We start from the raw sequence: 19,859 nt of genomic DNA, 5'->3' as shown, positions 1-19,859 counted from the left end.
TGGCTTTACCTTAGACAAAAAAATATTGCTATAAATTTCACCCTTGTGCTATTTTAAGAACGTGCATTAGAGTATGTTTTTAGAACGTGCAAAATCAACATTTTTACCATATTTTTTGCCCTCAAAATTTCATTTTTTTCAGGGGTCTCAGAATATTTTCCTTTCGGTTTTGATCAGGGCCAAAATTTGTCTTTTTATTTCTGGTAAGACAAACTCGGGCAATTGTATCCTGATGTAACAGAACTGTCTCAAAAATAGACCCTTTTCCCCGAAAACATAGAGAAATGCATTTTGAAATATTTGCTTCATTTTGAATTTATAACATTAAGAAGTTAGTAATAATTCCATCAATCTGGCAGCTTTTCATAAGCACTCTGTAGGCTTAGTGCATTACCAAACATTGATCAGGACTTGTTGATGAACTTAATCTTAGAATTTGCCCCGAATAAACTTATGTCACTGCAAATGCATCTTACTTATTTATGTTGAGCAGGTGCAAGTATTTACAACTTCTTTCAATGTCGCTGGTCCCCGGTGCTGGAACGCCCTACCAAGTCATATTCGGAACACCAACACACTCCAGACATTCAAGAGTAAATTAAAAACACATCTATTCTCATAATCGTCTTTTCCGTAGCACTCTTCCAGCGCATTGAATTTTGTAAAATGCGCTTTATAAGTCTCATTTATTATTATGTATTATTATTATTATTATTAATGTTGTTTCATTAAAGGAACACGTTGCCTTGGATCGGTCGAGTTGGTCTTGGAAAAGCGTTTGTAAACGTTTATTACAAAATGCATATGATTAGAAAGATATTTTAAAAGTAGAATATAATGATCCACACAAGTATCACTCAAAAACATCTTTCTAACCATGCATTTTATAACAAACGGTTACAAACGCATTTCAAAGACCAACTTGACCGATCCCAGGCAACGTGTTCCTTTTAAATGATCTCTTACGCTCATCTTGCAAATCGTTAGTATCATTGTTTTTAATAAGATCTTGGCAAACTTTTCCAACACTTTTAAGCGGGCTTTTTAATTTCCCACATTTGTGTTGGACATGATTGGATGCTCCAAACCATCTGCCTCAAGCACAGAAACTACATTGTTTATGATCTCTATCTCTATGAAAAGTTTTACATTTGGTAGCAGGCAGGGACCAAGGAGAGTAGGCCCTGTATTAAAGACAACTTGTAAAGAATGCTCATCGCACTCTACTTGCAATGGGAATCATACCTGTACAATAGGTAAAGTAGCCAAATCAAGAACTCTCAGTGGCAAAGCATTGGTTATGGTTTGGCAAATTCTAAAATTAAGGTCATCAACAGTTCCTGATCAATGTTGGGTAATCCACTAGTGATTAGGAAAAGCTGCAAGATTGATAGAATTATTGTTTTTTAATGTTAGAAACTTAATATGAAGAAAAAAACAATTCAAAATGCATTTTTCTGTTTGGGGAAAAAAGTCTATTTTTGAGACAGTGCTGTTAACATCTGGATACACTTGCCCAAGTTTTTCTTACCAGAAATAAAAAGACAAATTTTGGCTCTGATCAAAACCGAAAGGAAAATATTCTGAGACCCCTGAAAAAATGAAATTTTGAGGGCAAAAAATATGGTAAAAATGTTGATTTTGCAAGTTCTAAAAACATACTCTAATGCATGTTCTAAAAATAGCACAAGGGTGAAATTTATAGCAATATTTTTTTGTCTCAAGTAAAGCCAAGGATGATACTTTGTAGTGATGTAAAAGGTTTTATGAAATATTTTTTTTTTGGTGGGGTGGAGTTTTAAATATTAACTAAGAAAACAGTTGTTCATACCCCAAAATCGGCCTAAAGTGGCCTAAACACAACTGAACTGTTACCATGGCAACGTGTTATATTATGATTTGAAATGAAAATGTTGTTTATTTGGACCCCAAGTCCCTACCATCCACAAAGTATAAGAAAAATATTCCTTTTTTTTACCGTGGACACGTATGTCGATATTATGTGAAAAGACCCTTAAAAAGGAATTTTCACGTTTTGGGGAAAAAAGTCTAGTTTTGAGGCAGTACTGTCACAACAGGATACAATTGCCCAAGTTTTTGACACCAGATATGGAAAGACCAATGTTGGCCCTAATCACAGCCGAAAGGAAAATTTTCTGAGACCCCTGGCAAGTTGACATTTTGGGGTCCAAAAATAGGGTAAAAATGTAGATTTTGCAAGTTCTAAAAACATACTGTAATGCATGATGCAAAAATAGCACAAGGGTGATATTTAAAGCAATAATTGTTTTTCTCAAGGAAGGCCAAGGATAATACTGTGTAGTGATATACAAGGTTTTTTTGAAATAATTTTGCATTTTGGTGGGGTGGAGTTGTAAATATGAGCTAAAAACCAGTTTTTCAAACCCCAAAATCGGCCTAAATTTGCCACAAAAAAATGAGCCGTAACCATGGCAACGGGCTATATATTTTGTTTACTTGCACCCCAAGGCCCTTCCACCAACAAAGTATTACCGTGAGCAACTATGTCAATTATTTACCTGAACTGACTCTTAAAAGCTTTAGAGCCTCATACCAAGCTAGTTTTCAATTGTCATTCATTTTTGCAGTAAGTACTAAGGTACACCCTCCCTCTAAAATGAAATATATACTCGATCCCCATATTATAGGTCTTCGCAATCCTACTGCAGAGTTTTGGGCAACTGCGTTCCTTACTCGGATGAACTAAAACATTGAACGAATTACGAAACAATTTTCAAAGATTTGAACCATTTTGTTTTTGTATAACGTGGAATACAAAATTGTAAAGTTTGACTTACCGATAATCACAGCGGCGACAAAGCTAACCCATTGCGTGGTGTGCATCTTCCCGTTTCTATCGGCGTCTAGACAGCAGTAAGTTACGCCTCAAATGAATAAACACAGCAAATAGAAAAAAACAACTACGCGTAGAACTCAAACAGTTTTATTAGTAACTGCGACACACGAAAGACGATTCCTTCCCAGCCAGCAATCTGGCATACTGGAGTCTCGTGGTATTTTCAAGAACAATCTCTACTTGGCGCTGTGGTGATATGTGGGCGTTGCCTTTGACGATGCGCCGACCAATCAAATGACAGCATGGGCGGTGGAGGAAATTTACCAATAGTGCGGGAAATTCATCGCATACGCACAACACTGCATTTTCCAGACAGGTAAAAGTACCAGGTATAATTCCTATTAATAAATTGCACACCCATGGGAGACCTTTGAACGCCAAGTGGCAGCAGATTTACTGGGTAAATTTATAGTCTACACGTCTTCTTGAGCAGGCACAAGTCACGTAGAATCAAACTGTATTTTGTGTTGTAGGAAACTTTGTCTATTTCTTTGTGTGTATGTGCATATCTGACGTCGTAACGGTTAGGGAAATGTTTTTTCTCTGTATCAGGTATCATTCAATAGGCGTATTGTTCACCACAGTTTGAGCATTTAAACATGGAGATTAATATCCAAAACATCACAAGATAATCATCTTGAGCTTCACATGTTTCTGTTTTAGCTGGGTTTTTTTCCTAGAACTGGTGTTGACTCCAGTCATTCATTTAGGTGTAGAAAGTCTCTCGACTAGATCACGCGAGATCATACAGGAGAACAACACACAGTCATCAGTTTACATCTTGTTGATTTCAGAATCTAAATCGACCGCGTGGTAGACTCTCCGGTGTAACATAATGAAACCCTTTATTACAAGTACTTGGGTTTTGTGCAATTTTATTTACTTGTGATCTCAAAAACGAAATCCATATTGTTTTTCAAGATATCACAAAAATATCATAACAAAAATCGATGGATGTACATTTTAATTGTAAATATTTTCAAGACCAACTCCGGGCCATCTTTGCTTTTTTTTTTTTACAATAAACAGAGTCGTGAACCAACTTAGCATGGAACGGTCACTCAGCGGTGGATCATTTAGTTTTCATCATCTGTGCTTGAGATCTTTCCAGTTGACCACATCAGAAACATTTCATAAGTACATCTTAAGATATTCAAGATATTGCCGTTTCTGATAATGGACTGTATATTCATAAACACACCGTGTTAACTATTACAATAAAAAACATGGAAAAGTGACATATTATCTTTACATTTACTTGCTCTGAATAATGAGAAGGATTACATACATTAATTAAACAGTTCCCTTTAAAGACAGTGGACACTATTGGTAATTGTCAAAGACTAGTCTTCACAGTCGGTGTATCTCAACATAAAATGCATAAACCTGTGAAAATTTGAGCTCAATCGGTCGTCGAAGTTGCAAGATAATAACGACAGAAAGAATTACACCCGGGTCACACGAAGTTGTGTGCTTTCTGATGCTTGATTTCGAGACTTCAAATTCTAAACTTGAGGTCTCGAAATCAAATCCGTGGAAAATTACTTCTTTCTCAAAAACTACGTCACTTCAGAGGGAGCTGTTTCTCACAATGTTTTATACTATCAACCTCGCCCCATTACTTGTAATCAAGAACAGTCTTATGATGATAATTATTTTGAGTAATTACCAATAGTGTCCACTGCCTTTAATGATTAACATTTTTTTAAAATCGGATTATTTGTACGCGCCGAGTAAAATTGAACTTGCATCGGTAATACGGTGATATTTAATCATGTTGTATAGGATTAACTACCGGAATTTTATTTGTAATATTACTCAAAATAGTTTTTAGCATAAAAACTTACTTGGAAACGAGCAATGGGGAGAGCTGTTGAGCTGTTTTAGCTGTTTAATTTCTCACTAAGATATTTGAATTGATTTTGAGACCTCAGCTAAGAGGTCTCGACATCAAACATCTGAAAGCACACAGCTCGTGCGAGCAAGGGTTTTCTTTTTCTTCCATTATTCTCTCCCAACTTCGACGACCGCAATTGAGCTCAAAGTTTCACATGTTTGGTATTTTATGCATTATGTTTGAATACACCAAGTGAGAAGACTGGTCTGGTCTTTGACAATGATCAAAGGTGTCACTATCGGTAGTTACTCGAGATAATTATTAGCATAACTTGTTTAGTATTGAGCAATGGAGAGCTGTTGATAGCCGACTTCAGCTGAAGCCTTTTATTATGCATCTGAAAACACATAAAGAAATGCGACAAGGGTGTTTTTTCCTTTCAGTTTTGTCTTGCACACTCGATGACGAGTTGAGCCAAAGTGTTCACAGGTTTGTTATTTGATGCATATGAGAATTCTGGTCTTTGAAATTTACCAACAAGTGCCTCTAACGCTTGTTGCTGCGGCCGCTATCTCCGAACTCCGACAGTGACTGGTATGTGTGCTCTGCCGAGGCTGCAATAGATGGTGCGGCAGTAGATGGAGTTGGTCGAGTCGCAGTGGGCGAACCGTTGCGCCGGTAATCTCCACTCGCGTAAGCGTACTCGTGACTCTCCGGGGGTACCGTCGATCGCGGCGTCTTCCTTGCCGGTGGTGAGGCGCCGTAGGCATACTGGTAGGCCGAGACTGGGTTACGGGCTACATTGTGCTCCGTGTAATTGTTCCGGACTCCGCTAGTGGTGTGGCGCTTTGGCTTGGTTGATCCTTTTGCCGGGCTGGAGCCGTACATGTCGTTAGAGGGAAGCGAGCTTGGGTTCGGCCTGGCTTGGACCTGAACGAAACCGCCGTTCTCGGTTCCGAAACGAGTATCATAGATCACGGCAGGGCCGCCATTGGAGTGAGACTGTTGCCTTTGACGATTTCTAATAAAAATATTAAATAATATTTTCTTAAATGAAATCAATTAGGAGGAAGTTACAATAATTTAACTACAATTTGGGTTCATATTAACTACACGTAAATCCATTAAGAGTATTTTCTCAGATTGTGTGTTCCTATATTGGGATTATTCTTCCTGCTTGGACATGCATCGTTCTCAAAAACGCGACAAAACTTGTTGATATAAAATAAGTAGGATTTGAAACTTTGCATGGTGGAAATACGATATGGAAAGGTTTGCGGTAACACCATGTAATGACAATCTCTATTGAGTTGGGGTGGTTCTGAAAAGAACCATTGGTTTCACTTTGACGTTTCAATCAGTATGCTCTGATCTTCCTCTGGAGAAAGCTTTCATGGTTTTAACTGCATTAATATGATTATAAAACAATCGAAAAACCATAAACCAAAGGTATTCTTTGCCTTAACTTACCTTCCTAGTTGGCAGAAAGCAAGAAGACATCCCAGAGCAAACAACGCTACAAAGACGACACCAGAGATGATAACTGAAAACAACAACAACTATAGAGATTCAATTTTTGTCAATTACAAACACCGTTTGTAATGCCATCAAAGTGTGATTGAATAGCCAGCGGTTATATAGGCCTATGTATTTTTATTTTTTCGTAAATAAAGCTCCGCATTAAGCCCTTTCAGATGATGTAGCGATTATTAATTTCCGATGTGTGGTTCAGGAGTTAATTTGTTTTGTTTAATATTAGATGGCCAATATAATTCTAAACAGTGATGCGAAATGCAAAGACCGTTCATTTGATATTGTAGCCCCCTCATGTTTGTGTTCATTTCGTGGTCCTTGAACCCTTTAATTTTAATCAAGGCTGCAGAATAAGTAGCCTTAACGTCTGACGTCACACTTCGAGGCTCGTGAATAATGCCAGAAACTGGCCTCCAGCCGTGGTGTATTTTCACCTTTAACCTAGATTTATTTCACTTAAAGGAACACGTTGCCTTGGATCGGACGAGTTGGTCTATAAAAAGCGTTTGTAACCGTTTGTTATAAAATGTTTATGGTTAGAAAGATGTTTTAAAAGTAGAATGATCCACACAAGTATCTCTCAAAATTGCACGGTTTTGTTTTTACGTCGCGAACTATCACGGTCGGCCATTTATGGGAGTCAAATTTGTGACTCCCATAAATGGCCGACCGTGTTATTGGACGAGGTAAAAAGAAAACCGTGCAATTTCGAGGCATATTTGTGTAGATCATTGTATTCTACTTTTAAATCATCTTTCTAACCATATGCATTTTATAAAAAACTGTCACAAAACCCTTTTCAAAGACCAACTCGACCGATCCAAGGCAACGTGTTCCTTTAAAGAAACGCAGTCAAATTCTTCACCAACTTAAATGCATGAAAGTGCATTACATGTGCGAACGTGAGCTTTCCATAATATCTGTTTTTGATTGGTCTGTGATGTCATTGAATTTTAGTCATTGCATTTGTACCCAATGGAATCACTGGATCTGAATAGCAAGTACCTGTCTTTATCCTTGCGAATCAAGACAGGGGCCCAGTCTACAAAATAACTAGCCTTAAAATCTGACGTCACAATTTGAGGCTCGTGAATAACGCCAGAGATGGCCTCTCTACCCCGTCTAAAATCACCTTTCACCTAGATGTACATGCAGGCTGCCGAAAGTGCAACTGCCAGACGTCACCTCGGACCATTCAAATCACTGACATAAAGCTTTACGTCACGTCACGTTTATCCAATGAAATCATTGTATCCAGTGAAATCACTTGCTTTGAAAAGCAAGTACCCTGGGCACAGTCTACAGATTAACCAATCACACACGACACGTGTAATGTAACAAATATAAGGGCTACGTGTATATTAGGCTAATGTAACGCGGATTTGTCAAGGTTTGTCAACAGTTTCCCACTGAACTTCTGTGAAGTTATTTCAAGGTTTGTATTTAATATAAACGTCATAGGAAAACTTACCAAAAACAAACCAAGACACACCACCCTGACGAGCAGTAGGCCTAACTGCTGTAACAAAAGTAAAAGTATGTAGTAATTAGTCACCGACCACTTAGACTGCTTTGAGTCATCTAAACCCTCAGTCCCCTACAGGCCCACATCACCAATCAGACTTGCTCTTCTTTACCATCAGTCACCTAGGCCACACAGTACACCCTACTATCCCCTGTGCTTGTTCCTACTGACAGTTCAGTGAGCACACACTTCCTACACTCCCCGCCATTAGTCACCTATAGGCCCCACACCCTCACTATCCCTTGTTCTTGTTTCCACTGACACAATTCAGTGAGCACCCACTCAATACACACTAGTCCCAGAATCCTGAGCAGGGTCCAGTTTTACCACGCATCACCGAGCTCCATTTCCCGCCTCTATTTCCCGCCTTCGTGCATCACCAAGCTAAAATCCGCATCCACAGCATCAGATCAAAATTTCCCCAGACGACGATTAGAGCATACTGATCGAAACGTCGATTGGAAACTAACGCGTTGCAACGGTTCTTTTCAGAACCACCCTAACTCATTTAGAGACAGTCATTACATGATGTTACCGCAAACCTTTCCATATCGTATCCACCATGCAAAGTTTTTTTTTTTTTTTTTTTTTTTTTTTTGGGGGGGGTTCTTTACATTGATATGTTCAACTTAATGTTGAACTTCCGGTGCTTGTTTGTAAATGAGTGTCATGACTGAGTAGTTTAAAGCAACGAATTCAAGTTCTGGTGGTTTAGTCATCGGAGTGTTGGTTCGAATCCCGTTCATGACATTCGCGCCCTTGAGCAAGATGCTTTATACTCTAATTGCATTTCTTCACCATGCGAGGGTTTATTTTTATATTGCGTATGAAAAAAACATTCGGGCGCCACGGTTGCCCAGGGTTAGTATCCACCTCATGAAGCTTATAAAAACTATCTACTGATGTACTATGATAATTACTGTTAGTCTGGCACTGGTCTCCGATCCAGCCGCTCAAACAGGTACAATACTGATCCCTTTTGGTTCCCAGACGACAGGAACCATAATCACCACACGGAAGTACACAGTCTGGTTCTGAAAATCGACAGAGAAGCACACATTAATCTTAATGCGTTTTTAAATTAATGCTTGTTTGTAATAATCCGTTTTGTGGCTACCGGGGTATCCTTCATGCGTGACAGTTGCTTATCTAACCCAGCGTAATCATGGGTCAAACTCTAAGGATGTCAGTATGCCTACAGTTAAAAATGTGTACATTAAATGATTCAACAAACCTGGTGCGTCGGTGACTGGTACTGAACACTGTCTTCCTTTCCATCTTGGAGTGCAGACACAATGTGGAGCAGATTCATCAATTTAACAACTCCCACCGTGTTCACAATAGTCAAGGCAAAGTGGATAATAAACCGCTGTCAATAAAAAAATAAAATAAGCACGAGTTATTCAATGTAATGTGTTTTCAACATAAAAAGCCCAGTTATAGAGCGCCGATGTCGCATGCAATTATATCATGTATACTATCCAGGGGACATCCACCCCCCCCCCCCCCCCCCACCACCACCACCACCATCTCCCCTCAGTTTTAGTCGTGATACTTCTGTATTGGGTGGGTTTTATTCCTCCTTTTTTTCACAGGAAACTGGAAAGTACCGAGTACACAGAAACACACATTGGTGTACGGGTATAACCCAATAAAATAAGATTTGGTTGATGACAGCTTTACTGGGTCACAACTTAGTACCAATGCAGGCTATCTAAATTGCAACTAAACGTTTGTATGAGGACTGTGGATACAAAATCTAATTTTGCGAAGAAAACAAAATTGCTGTTTTCAGACAAAACATTATATTACGGCTGAAGCATGACAACAATGGCAACAAACCTTTTTTAGATATAGTGGTCATCACAATAATTATGAAACTGTACGTTTCAGATTTGGATTGGAGATTTAGTTGAGTCTTGACACCTTTTTTGAAATGACAGAACAGTCTGAGCGGTTTTTCTTTTTGTGTGAAGTCGAGTGATTTGATCTTTGCTTACATTCGGTGCAGTATTCCCCAAAGTACTCGGTGGTGCAGTGACAGTAGTAGTTACCCCCGTACAGCTCACATGTTCCACCGTTGGCACATGGTGTATGAAGATCATTACAAGGCAGGCTTGACGTTACCGCTGCATCAAAAACAAAATATAACACAACTTACAATAATATTCGTCTAACTGTAGCCCCATAACAAGAGTGGCTTTTAGCCTTGTTTTGAGTAAACTTGCAACAAAAACAAAAAACAAAAACGATGGAAGCGTAATGCCGCCACATAGTTTATTTTATTTTATTTTTTTTTTTTGTGGGGGGGGGGGATTTTGCCACACACTGTTATCACGTACCATTTTCACAATACAATCCATCATATCCCGGTGGACACCAGCATACTTTGATTCCTGGTTCGGTCGTGTCGTCGCAAGTTCCTCCATTCAGGCACGGATCATCGTTAGCGCATCCATTATTACCGTCGGTGTCTTTTGCAACCGAAAATCAAAGCAAATCATCAGATACAAATAGTTGAGGCATGTGGCCGGTTTCACGAAACGCTAGGATTAATCCTAACTCGAGTTAGGACGAGTAACCCATCCTAACTTAGGATAGGTTAAATTCGTCCTACGTATTTGGATGCGGAACTAAACCCGTGCTAAGTCCTAAGATTAATCCTAAGTTAGGAAGAGTTTGGTGAAATCGACGGCAGCTGGATATTTTTTGTAATTGTCAAAAATACCAGTATTCGCACTTGGTGTATCCCAACAAATGCAAAAAATAACAAACCTGAGAAAATGTTTACATTAATATATTTTTTTAAAGTACATATTAGTTCTAATTGCCCTATCAGCCAAAATATATCTGTTTCATAATCACTCTGACTGTGTAGCAAATACCAGGATGGTATCACCAATCCAAAGGCGCCAATCAAGTTCATGTCTGTTGCACTATTAAAGGATTTAGGTACTTTTTCAAAATGTCCATAGATTTACATTAAACTTACAGGGTTTGAAGATAATGATAGTGGAAAGCTTCCCTTCAAATATTACTTATTGAGGTGCTGTAGTATTTGAGAAATGAGTAAAACTGTCATGAAAATACGTTTGTAAATGATTAATAATTTTCATGACATTGTTTTACTCATTTCCCAAAAACTAAAGCACCTCAGCACGTAATATTTTCAGGGAAGCTTTCTACTATCATTATCTTCAAACTGTGTAAGTTTAGTGTAAATCTGTGGACATTGTGTTTTTTTGTCCTACAAAAGTTACATAGAACCTTTAAGACAAGCAGACAAACAAATCATACGAACAAACAAACTTACTCACCAGTAACACAGTCCGGGCCCCAAACATCGTGGTGAATACACAAGCAATGACCAACCCCCAAAATGCTCACACACAAGTGGGAATCGGGACACGGCATAGTCGAACATGCATCAATTTGTTCTGAAAACCGTCATAGACAATTGAGTACGAAACCTTTATGTAAATGGGGGGGGGGGGGGCTGTGCCTTTGTATTCTTGATTTTGATATATTTTTTTTTTCACACAAGTGACAAATACAGGGTCAATTCAAATCCAATTCAACGGAGCGTTCAATTTGTTTGTTTATGACAAGAAAGTTATTTATTCTGACGCTGAATTAGTTTTTTTCTGATATCATGTAATTTTTTATTCAATTGAGGATTGGTAGAGCTGACAAAACAGTCGTAGACGGTGTTCATGTTTTGTATGATTAACGAAACACGTGAAATAACAAAATATGAGTACAATTTTGGGCTTAATCCGTTGTATGCGTTAGTAGAAAATAGTGAGAAACCCACCCTTTTCGTTTTGGGGAAGTTTGTTAAGGTCAATTGTCAGTGAGGGTGTTTCTTTGCTTATTCTTGAAGTCTGCGTCAAGGAAAGGCTTCTGATTGATTAAGGCATGGTGCCCCTTTTTTTTTCCTTACCACATTCGAGGCCGGTAAACCCTGGAGCACAATCGCAAAAAGTTAAATCTTCGAAGGTGAAACATGTGCCACCGTTCTCGCATGAATCAGTCAAACAGCTTGATGTTGTACTCACTTAAAAATACAATTACACTTTATAATTAAAGTAGGGTGCAACGAAAAACCAATCATTCCATTTCAAAATGTACACAGGCCATGTCTAAATGCAGCATGAGTTAGTATATATGAAGATAGGTAGCCATGCGAAACGAGGTATTGTCTGGTTCACTGTTGCTCGGCTGTGACTGGCACGGTTGTGTAATCACTTGCCATGACAGCCCGGCTCTAAACCGCCAAGGGCACTTGCCCGCCTTGGTCGGGACCCAGGGGACGGCCTGAACTTGGTGCAGGGACAGTCTTCCTGCTGGAGAACGGCAAAGTACGGAGTCGGTTGCCTTCAATTCGTAAGGGTCGTGCTGGGTTGGGGGTACAGCAGAGCCACTCACCCTTCAAACCATCGCCACAGTTTGATCATAATTATTATAACTTTAATATTATGCTGAAGATAATCTTGAAGAAAAGTATGAACGAAATCGACCAAATGAACACATGTTATATAGGCGGTGCATTTTTTGGTTGATTTCCCTCTTGTTCGTAGCAATAAAAACACATTAGAGATGCTAGGCATATAGTCCTTCATGTGTCTGGTTTGACCTGACAATTTTGATATAAACTTTAAAAAGTTGGTTTTCTTTTGTTGGTTTGTTTCTGTTAGGTATTTTCTGTTAGGTATTTTTTGCGAAACAATCCGCTAGTGATAACATATAAAAAACAAATTAATTTGTGCGGATCCCGACAAAATTATACGTCCTTAGTCACGCACACATATTGTACGAAACATGTTTATTGCCTGTGCCATAATCTGCCAAACTTAGTGCTTTAAAAAAAAAAATTAACTCTTGACGGGAATTGTGCGATGCAACTGCAACAAACTTCATCCCAACCACATTCAGTGTACTTCCTATACGTGAATGTCCAATGTCGAATATCAAGCTAACTTTACAGAACACCATGAACGCCAATGTTGGGATAGGGAGAACACCATCAGCCTTCGCCCGATCTTGTTCAGCTGAATCCAGTATTCAAACCCAAAAGGTTATAAACCTGACTGTTAGGAATAGTTACCAGTTTCGCAGTTGAGCCCACTCCGACCTTCCAGACAAAGACACACAAAGGCGTCAGGTAATAAGCCAGTGACATCAGGGAAACAACTTCCACCGTTTTGACAGGGATTGTCGTAGCAAGGGTTTTCCAATCCTGATTGCCAACAAACAAAACAAAAGAGTGCAATTTAATCAACTGAATTGTGCATTTTGTTTCCCAACTCCCCATGGCGGACTTTTTGGAGGTGGACACGTTGCCTTGGATCGGTCGAGTTGGTGTATAAAAAGCATTTGTAACCGTTTGTTACAAAATTCATACGGTGGAAAGGTGTTTTAAAGTAGAATACAATGATCCACACAAATACGGCTCGAAATTGGACGGTTTTCCTTTCACGCCGGCACGCCATTTTGTTGAGTCAAATGTTTGACTTCAGAAATTAATGGCCGACCGTGTTAGTTCGAAAAATAAAAGGAAAACCACGCAATTTCGAGATTTAATTGTGTGGATCATAATTCGTCTGTACAAACATCTTTCCAACCAATATGCATTTCATAACAAACGGTTGCAAACGCTTTTCAGAAACCAACTCGCCCGATCCAAGGCAACGTCTCCCTTTAAGTGACATCAGAGACGTACTTGGTAAACCCATAGTTCTTCAGATCAACATAAGCAATGGAAAATTATCGGGTGAGTCTGCTGCCAGCGAGCGTCCCAAAATCTCCCAATAAACGTGTTAGGTTATCTTTTCTATATACTTCTTGTATAATTTTCTGGTCACGAATTGGGGTCAAAACATGTCCTCTTGCAATTTTAAAGCGACGTGTATTTCCACATTATTATCATCAACAAAAAGTAGGACTACAGTCGATAATAAATGCATGTGGAGGCACGTTCCACAAAGCGGGGCTTGTCAAGGAACAGCCTACAAAAAAAAAAAAAACTCAGCTTTTACAATAGACGAATAAACAAAACAAACAAAGTAACACCCTCAACAAGAAAATGTGTTTACGTGTACGTTGACGTTGACGACTAGGCAACAGTAGAAAGATGAAAGTGAAAAACTTTCTTTATTGTAGAAATAAAAAAAAATTACCGTTCAATGCAAACCTTGTCCTCAAATTTTTTTACCTTTGCTTTTAAAAGTAGTTAAATAACATCGACGTTCACACACATCTCTGTGTTACATTCAATGTGTACATTCATTTGATTCATCTGTACGCTTAAGAATAGTCATGTTCTTTTTGAATGATGTAAAACAAAACTGTGTGGACGTTAGTAAGTCCACACTGTGTTTCCAGGAATCCAGTCCTACATTATGTGGACCTCATTTGTTCTTGTGTCTCATTACTTCGTATAATAGCATACAAACAACCAATTAGGGTCCTACATCTGACCACTTTCTTTAAAGGCAGTGGACACTAATGGTTATTACTCAAAGAAATTATATCATAAATCCTCACTTGATTATGAGTAATGGGGAGAGGTTGATAGTATACAACATTGTGAGAAACGGCTCCCTCTGAAGTAAAGTAGTTTTCGAGAAAGAACTAATTTTCCACGAATTTGATTTCGAGACCTCATAATTATTTAGAATTTGAGGCCTCGAAATCAAGCATATGAAAGCACACAACCTGATCACTTCCTGTGATCAGGCAGGGGTTTTATCTGTTATTATTATCTCGCAACTTCAACCTCCGATTGAGCTCAAATTTCCACAGGCTTGTTATTTTATGCATATGTTGAGATACAGCAAGTGAGAAGACTGGTCTTTGACAATTACCACAGGTCTTTAACGTTTCAATTTTGAAATAAAAAATAAAAGCGCTTACCACAGTAGCGTCCGGTATGTGTATCGGGGCATACACATAATCCATCCCACAACCAAAGTGTACATGTTCCACCGTTCAGACATGTACCCCCATCACAACCTGTGGATCAGACTGGTATTAATGGTAGGCTTATGTTAAAGGGAATGTAGTCGTCTGGTATATGACTCTGAAAATTAATTGCAATAAAAACTTGCGCGGTAAAAAATACAACATCATTTGACAGTATATAGCATTTTAAGAAACATCTCCTGATGTCCACTGACCAATTCGAAACAATTCTGACAAACACATCTCTTCCCTGTTTAAGCTTTTCTCTTTTTCCCATGCTTTTCAAACATTGTGTATGTAGCTTTTTCGATAAGTTTTTGTTGTTTTTCTGTGCATCTTCTTTTTGTAAGCGCTGTGATATAGTTTTCTATGTGGAGCGTTTCTAAATACCTGTTGTTATTATTATCATTGTTATTATTATTATCTCACTTCGAGATACTATACGGTTATATAACAAATATATCACACAAAAATGAAATAGCGTTACCGCGGTAACACTTCGAAGACTGTGTATTCTTATAGACCTTTATATTACAATGTCACAGCCCGAGTTTCTGCAAACAGATAATGGAAAGCTATGGAAATCCATCAATGCAAATCAAAAACAGAAAGCCATAGTTTGTAGAAATATTATACAAACATTCATAAATGTATTGAATTCGTCAAACAATTCATCGACAGAATTATTTCAGCTCATGAATCTTTACAGAAAATATTAAATTTGGTCAATGTAATTCTAAACACTAATGATTTTACATTGTATCCTTGCATTTTCACGCATAGTTTATATGTGATTACCTCTGTTTACTTGTTAAAGTAATCGCATAACATCGGTAAACAGTATTGACCAAAAGACACTTCGTGTATCACAACTTATATATAAAATAACAAACCTGTGAAAATTTAGGCTCAATCGGTCATCGGAGTCGGGAGAAAAAAAACCCGGGAAAACCCACCCTTGTTTCCGCACGTTTTGCCGTGTCATGATATGTGTTTAAAATAAATCCGTTAATATCGATATCGATATTGGTAAATGTTTTATTGTTTTCTCAAAAAGTGAAGCTTTTCATGGAATAATATTTCGAGAGAAGTCTTTCACCATTCCCTTCTGTAAACCCTGTATAAGTTGTTTGTAAATCTGTGAACTTTTTATTTTTGTTCTGTTCAGAAAGTGTCCAATGGCTTTAACATGTTGATTCATTGTATATGCAGGGCCAAAATAGTAACCGTTTTGTTTTACTGATTTGGCTCACCCTGGATATATTAAAGGCAGTGCACACTATTGGTAATTGTCAAAGACTAGCCTTCATATCTCAACATATGCATAAAATAACAAACCTGTGAAAATTTGAGCTCAATCGGTCATCGAACTTGCGAGATAACAATGAAAGAAAAAACACCCATGTCACACGAAGTTGTGTGCGTTTAGATGGTTGACTTCGAGACCTCAAGTTCTAAATCTGAGGTCTCGAAATCAAATTCATGGAAAATTACTTCTTTCTCGAAATCTATGGCACTTCAGAGGGAGCTGTTTCTCACAATGTTTTATACCATCAACCTCTCCCCAATTACTCGTCACCAAGAAAGGCTTTATGCAAATAACTATTTTGAGTAATTACCAATAGTGTCCACTGCCTTTAAGGAAATAATAATACTTTTTCTTGCTAACACTTGGCCGGCCATGCCAACCGGCGCACTTTGTTTATCAAAAAAGGAAAGGTCTACATGGATTATAGATGGATTGCGTTTTACGTCAGTTATACGTCTGCCGAACCATATCGACCTATAAAATACATGTTTTTAAATGGAAAGCGAACAGTATACAGCATTATTTAAAGGCATCGGACACTGTTGGTAGCATACAAACTTACTTGGTAACGAGCAATAGAGAGATGTTGATAGTATAAGACAATTTAAAAAGAGAAAACGGCTCGATCCCTCTGAAGTACATTTTTATTTTGAACGGGTAACTTCTCCCTAAAATAATAAAGGACAGGCCTAAAGCCTTTTTTAGTATGGATCTGAAAGCACACAAATTATTATGCGACATGGTTGCTTTTCTCCCATTAGGACTTTTCTCTTGCAAATTCGATGACCAATTGAGCCGAACTTTTCACAGATTTGTTATTTTATACATATGCTGGGATACACAAAGATAGACTTCTGGTCTTTTACAATAAACAAGGGGGTCTAGTGTCTTTAAGTATTTTTGTTGGACCTACCATCGTCTCGGCGTAATCTGTGCAGTATTCCATCTTGTCTATTTGTTTTTCTTTTTAACTTGTTGAGTTCCACACAGTCTGCTAGAGTCAAGCAAGACACAACCAGCAAAATCACCTCCAACACAGACCACAAACCATTCAGTGTAGGACCACCCATCTGTAATCTAGCAACAATCTCAAAAAGAAGGATTTCTCAGACTAAAACGCAACTGGTGAAAACGTGTAGGCCTATTTGTAAACACTATTTTACCAACAACTATTTGCCTGCAAATAGTGTTGGTCTTATGACTGTGAACTTGTTTGAAGTGCATACAGACAAACCTATGCTACCTCTTTTCAGTTGAACGGATGGCTGAACAAGAAAAGGATATCAACAAAAACATCACAGTTCCTGACGTCAATGGGCTGTGCAATGCACAGAAATATTATCACAATAACTTCGGCGGTAACTTGGGTTTTGCTGGTGTTGTTTGGTTTGATTGTACCGGTTTTGTTGTATACATTTAAATTGTTCACCAAGCAGTGGACATAAGGGGCGTTTTGTTGTTTTTAAGTCCATTTTGAAAAACGCTTTGGACAGAATTTATATAACCTTGATAATTATGTGACGTAGTAAACCATTCAACTCGTTTGTGCCAACTCAGTTAATATAATAGTCAGTTGGGCTTTTATAAAATTGTGGTCAGTGTTTGCTAACAAGGTAGTATTATTGAAATTAAGTGTTTGTATTTTTACCAGAATATTTGCATTATACAATGGCACCCTACTCAAATGACGATGTTCATGGGTTTATTATTTCGAATAGTCGATTCTACTTCAAGTTCATTACACAGCGCTGTGCCATACAGATCTATTTTGTGTTGACATTTCTCTGACTTGAAACCCACCGAGGCGTAAAATAGGATCTTAGGGGCGTGCATGGCAATTTTCGCTCTAGATTATTCGACAGAACATTACAAATCGAACTAAACAAATTCGGGATTTTCCCTGCAACGCCCCAGCTATAGAATCCTGACTGAATTGAGTTGCGTACAATAAACTCTATGGAACTTTCCACTCCGCTGTTTTGACCGTTTATTTCGCGTCTATTTCTAGTAACTCTGTAGTTATCCGCCATGTACTCATTGAATCAGGATAAATTGTTAAAGGCAGTGGACACTATTGGTAATTACTCAAAATAATTATTAGCATAAAACCTTTCTTGGTGACGAGTAATGGGGAGAGGTTGATGGTATAAAACATTGTGAGAAACAGCTCCCTCTGAAGTGCCATAGTTTTCGAGAAAGAAGTAATTTTCCATGAATTTGATTTCGAGACCTCAGATTTAGAACTTGAGGTCTCGAAATCAACCATCTAAACGCACACAACTTCGTGTGACAAGGGTGTTTTTTTCTTTCATTATTATCTCGCAACTTCGATGACCGATTGAGCTCAAATTTTCACAGGTTTGTTATTTTATGCATATCTTGAGATACACCAACTGTGAAGGCTAGTCTTTGACAATTACCAATAGTGTCCACTGCCTTTAAGGAGCAATGATTTTATAGTTGCGTCGAATCCAGTGATGCCATACAAGATAATTGTGTTCAGTAGGGTGTGGTTGAAGCTTTGCTCGTCTTCAGGAGAAGACAAGTATACTGTTTAAAATGTCGAGATCAAGCCGGTGTGGCATGAGATTCGGACGGGTGCCCCCCCCCCCTCCCCACCCATCCCCCCACCCCAACGCCAACCAAAAAGGCAAACTGCGAACAAACTTATTCAGATAGCGCCCTCTTTGAATTATTATCCTGCAGCCCATGTTAATTCCCCATAAAATGTTCAGAGCCAATACTCTATTAAAAGATATTTAAAACAGTGATGAAGTGTGTATAGTAACTAGTTAATATGCAGCTATGCCGTTCACCACCAGTGTAGTCAAAGTTCTAGCTGGTCGTTGACAAAATATTAATACATTGAAGCTCTTTTCCCCAAGCACTACCCACGTTTCGTTCCCGTTTCGTTGTCTACAGGGAAGGTTGGTTCCAATAAAGAGCAAGGCAAATAATGAGAAGGGTCAGTCCCAAAATACAGAATTGCTGTAAAAAGAAAAACAACTTTGATTTCCAAACGTTGACGGATACAAACGATAGGGGGCGCTTTGATTTTTGTTTGCTGCACTCTGATGACGCAGAATGTGGTCTCTTTTCTGCTATGCCTATAAATGAAATGTTTTGTATCCTTTCCGTGCGGGTCCGGTCCAAACACGAACTTAGAGTAGCAAAACAATTCACGTTATTCAAAAAGAAATACCTGGGGTACAATAAAATTTACATGGATAAAGATAACAAATAAACAGAGTACTGAGAAAGTAACATGATAATAATCTCATTAACATTTACATTGAAACAATAAGCCAAGTAATTTGAAAAAGAAACACAATAGTTAGCAGGAGAATTAAGAAATGCAGTTTAAATAGGGTCCCCTTTTTGCTTATGCCTAGAATGAAATTTCCACCTACTTTTCCATGTTTGACCAAAAACGAATTTAGAGTAAAAAAAAGTAAAGCTGTCTAAGAAGAAAGACCTTAGAAGAAGAATCCGGTTATCAAAGCTTTTTATGGACGCTTTGCGCCTCCTCTGGATCGGAAATGACGGCAATGGGAGACATTGGGTGCGTTCGTTTAGCTTCCCTGTGTCAGCCCCGGTGTGTGGTGGGGTTTTTTTCCAGGACGAACGTGTGCAGATAATTACCCACGTTCGTCCTGGAAAAAAGAACCCGCCACACACCGGGGTAGACCCAGGGAAGGTAAACGAACGCACCTTTTGAGGCGCTATGGGGCAGCAGACTTACCAGGTAAATTTCCATTGTTTACGTAGTTCTGAGCATGCGCACATTACCGAGAACATCAATGGATTTTTACCT

At 38.5% G+C, this 19,859-nt stretch overlaps 2 protein-coding genes across 4 annotated transcripts in view; both read right to left on the bottom strand.

Annotated features, from left to right (window-relative positions):
• LOC139938690 (angiopoietin-4-like) overlaps window positions 1–2,907 on the bottom strand; it is a 16,301-nt gene extending 13,394 nt beyond the window's left edge. The window contains exon 1 of the mRNA XM_071934305.1: window positions 2,820–2,907. Coding sequence (XP_071790406.1) covers window positions 2,820–2,865 — 46 coding nt within the window. The 5' untranslated portion in view covers window positions 2,866–2,907. The remainder of the gene's footprint in view (window positions 1–2,819) is intronic.
• Window positions 2,908–3,739: 832 nt separating this feature from the next.
• LOC139939153 (protein delta homolog 1-like) lies at window positions 3,740–17,241 on the bottom strand. Of its 3 annotated transcripts, none has more exons than XM_071934914.1 (12): window positions 16,959–17,241; window positions 14,689–14,787; window positions 12,881–13,012; window positions 11,717–11,830; window positions 11,091–11,210; window positions 10,116–10,247; window positions 9,774–9,902; window positions 9,008–9,142; window positions 8,694–8,807; window positions 7,720–7,767; window positions 6,186–6,258; window positions 3,740–5,736 (listed from the first exon to the last, which is right to left on the bottom strand). In XM_071934914.1, the coding sequence occupies exons 1-8, from the start codon at window positions 17,113–17,115 to the stop codon at window positions 9,090–9,092; spliced, it is 936 nt and encodes a 311-aa protein (XP_071791015.1). In that variant the 5' UTR covers window positions 17,116–17,241; the 3' UTR covers window positions 3,740–5,736; window positions 6,186–6,258; window positions 7,720–7,767; window positions 8,694–8,807; window positions 9,008–9,089. The 3 variants fall into 3 exon arrangements, with proteins under 3 accessions (XP_071791015.1, XP_071791017.1, XP_071791018.1); XM_071934916.1 differs by having other exon boundaries at window positions 7,720–7,764; XM_071934917.1 differs by lacking the exon at window positions 14,689–14,787.
• Between the last annotated feature and the right edge of the window lie 2,618 nt (window positions 17,242–19,859).

Source organism: Asterias amurensis, chromosome 6 (genome assembly GCF_032118995.1).
Source record: "Asterias amurensis chromosome 6, ASM3211899v1".
Taxonomy (NCBI): Eukaryota; Metazoa; Echinodermata; class Asteroidea; order Forcipulatida; family Asteriidae; genus Asterias; species Asterias amurensis.
The sequence above is the reverse complement of the archived record's forward strand: the minus strand, read 5'-3'. Positions and strand labels throughout refer to the sequence as shown.

Excerpts from the sequence above, each read along its gene's own strand:
- LOC139939153 (XM_071934914.1), bottom strand. The coding sequence starts at position 17,115 with ATGGGTGGTCCTACACTGAATGGTTTGTGGTCTGTGTTGGAGGTGATT. Across the intron at positions 10,248-11,090 it reads GGGCCCGGACTGTGTTACTG|ACACCGACGGTAATAATGGA; the intron begins GTGAGTAAGTTT and ends CGGTTGCAAAAG. Across the intron at positions 9,903-10,115 it reads TGGATTGTATTGTGAAAATG|CGGTAACGTCAAGCCTGCCT; the intron begins GTACGTGATAAC and ends TTTTTGATGCAG.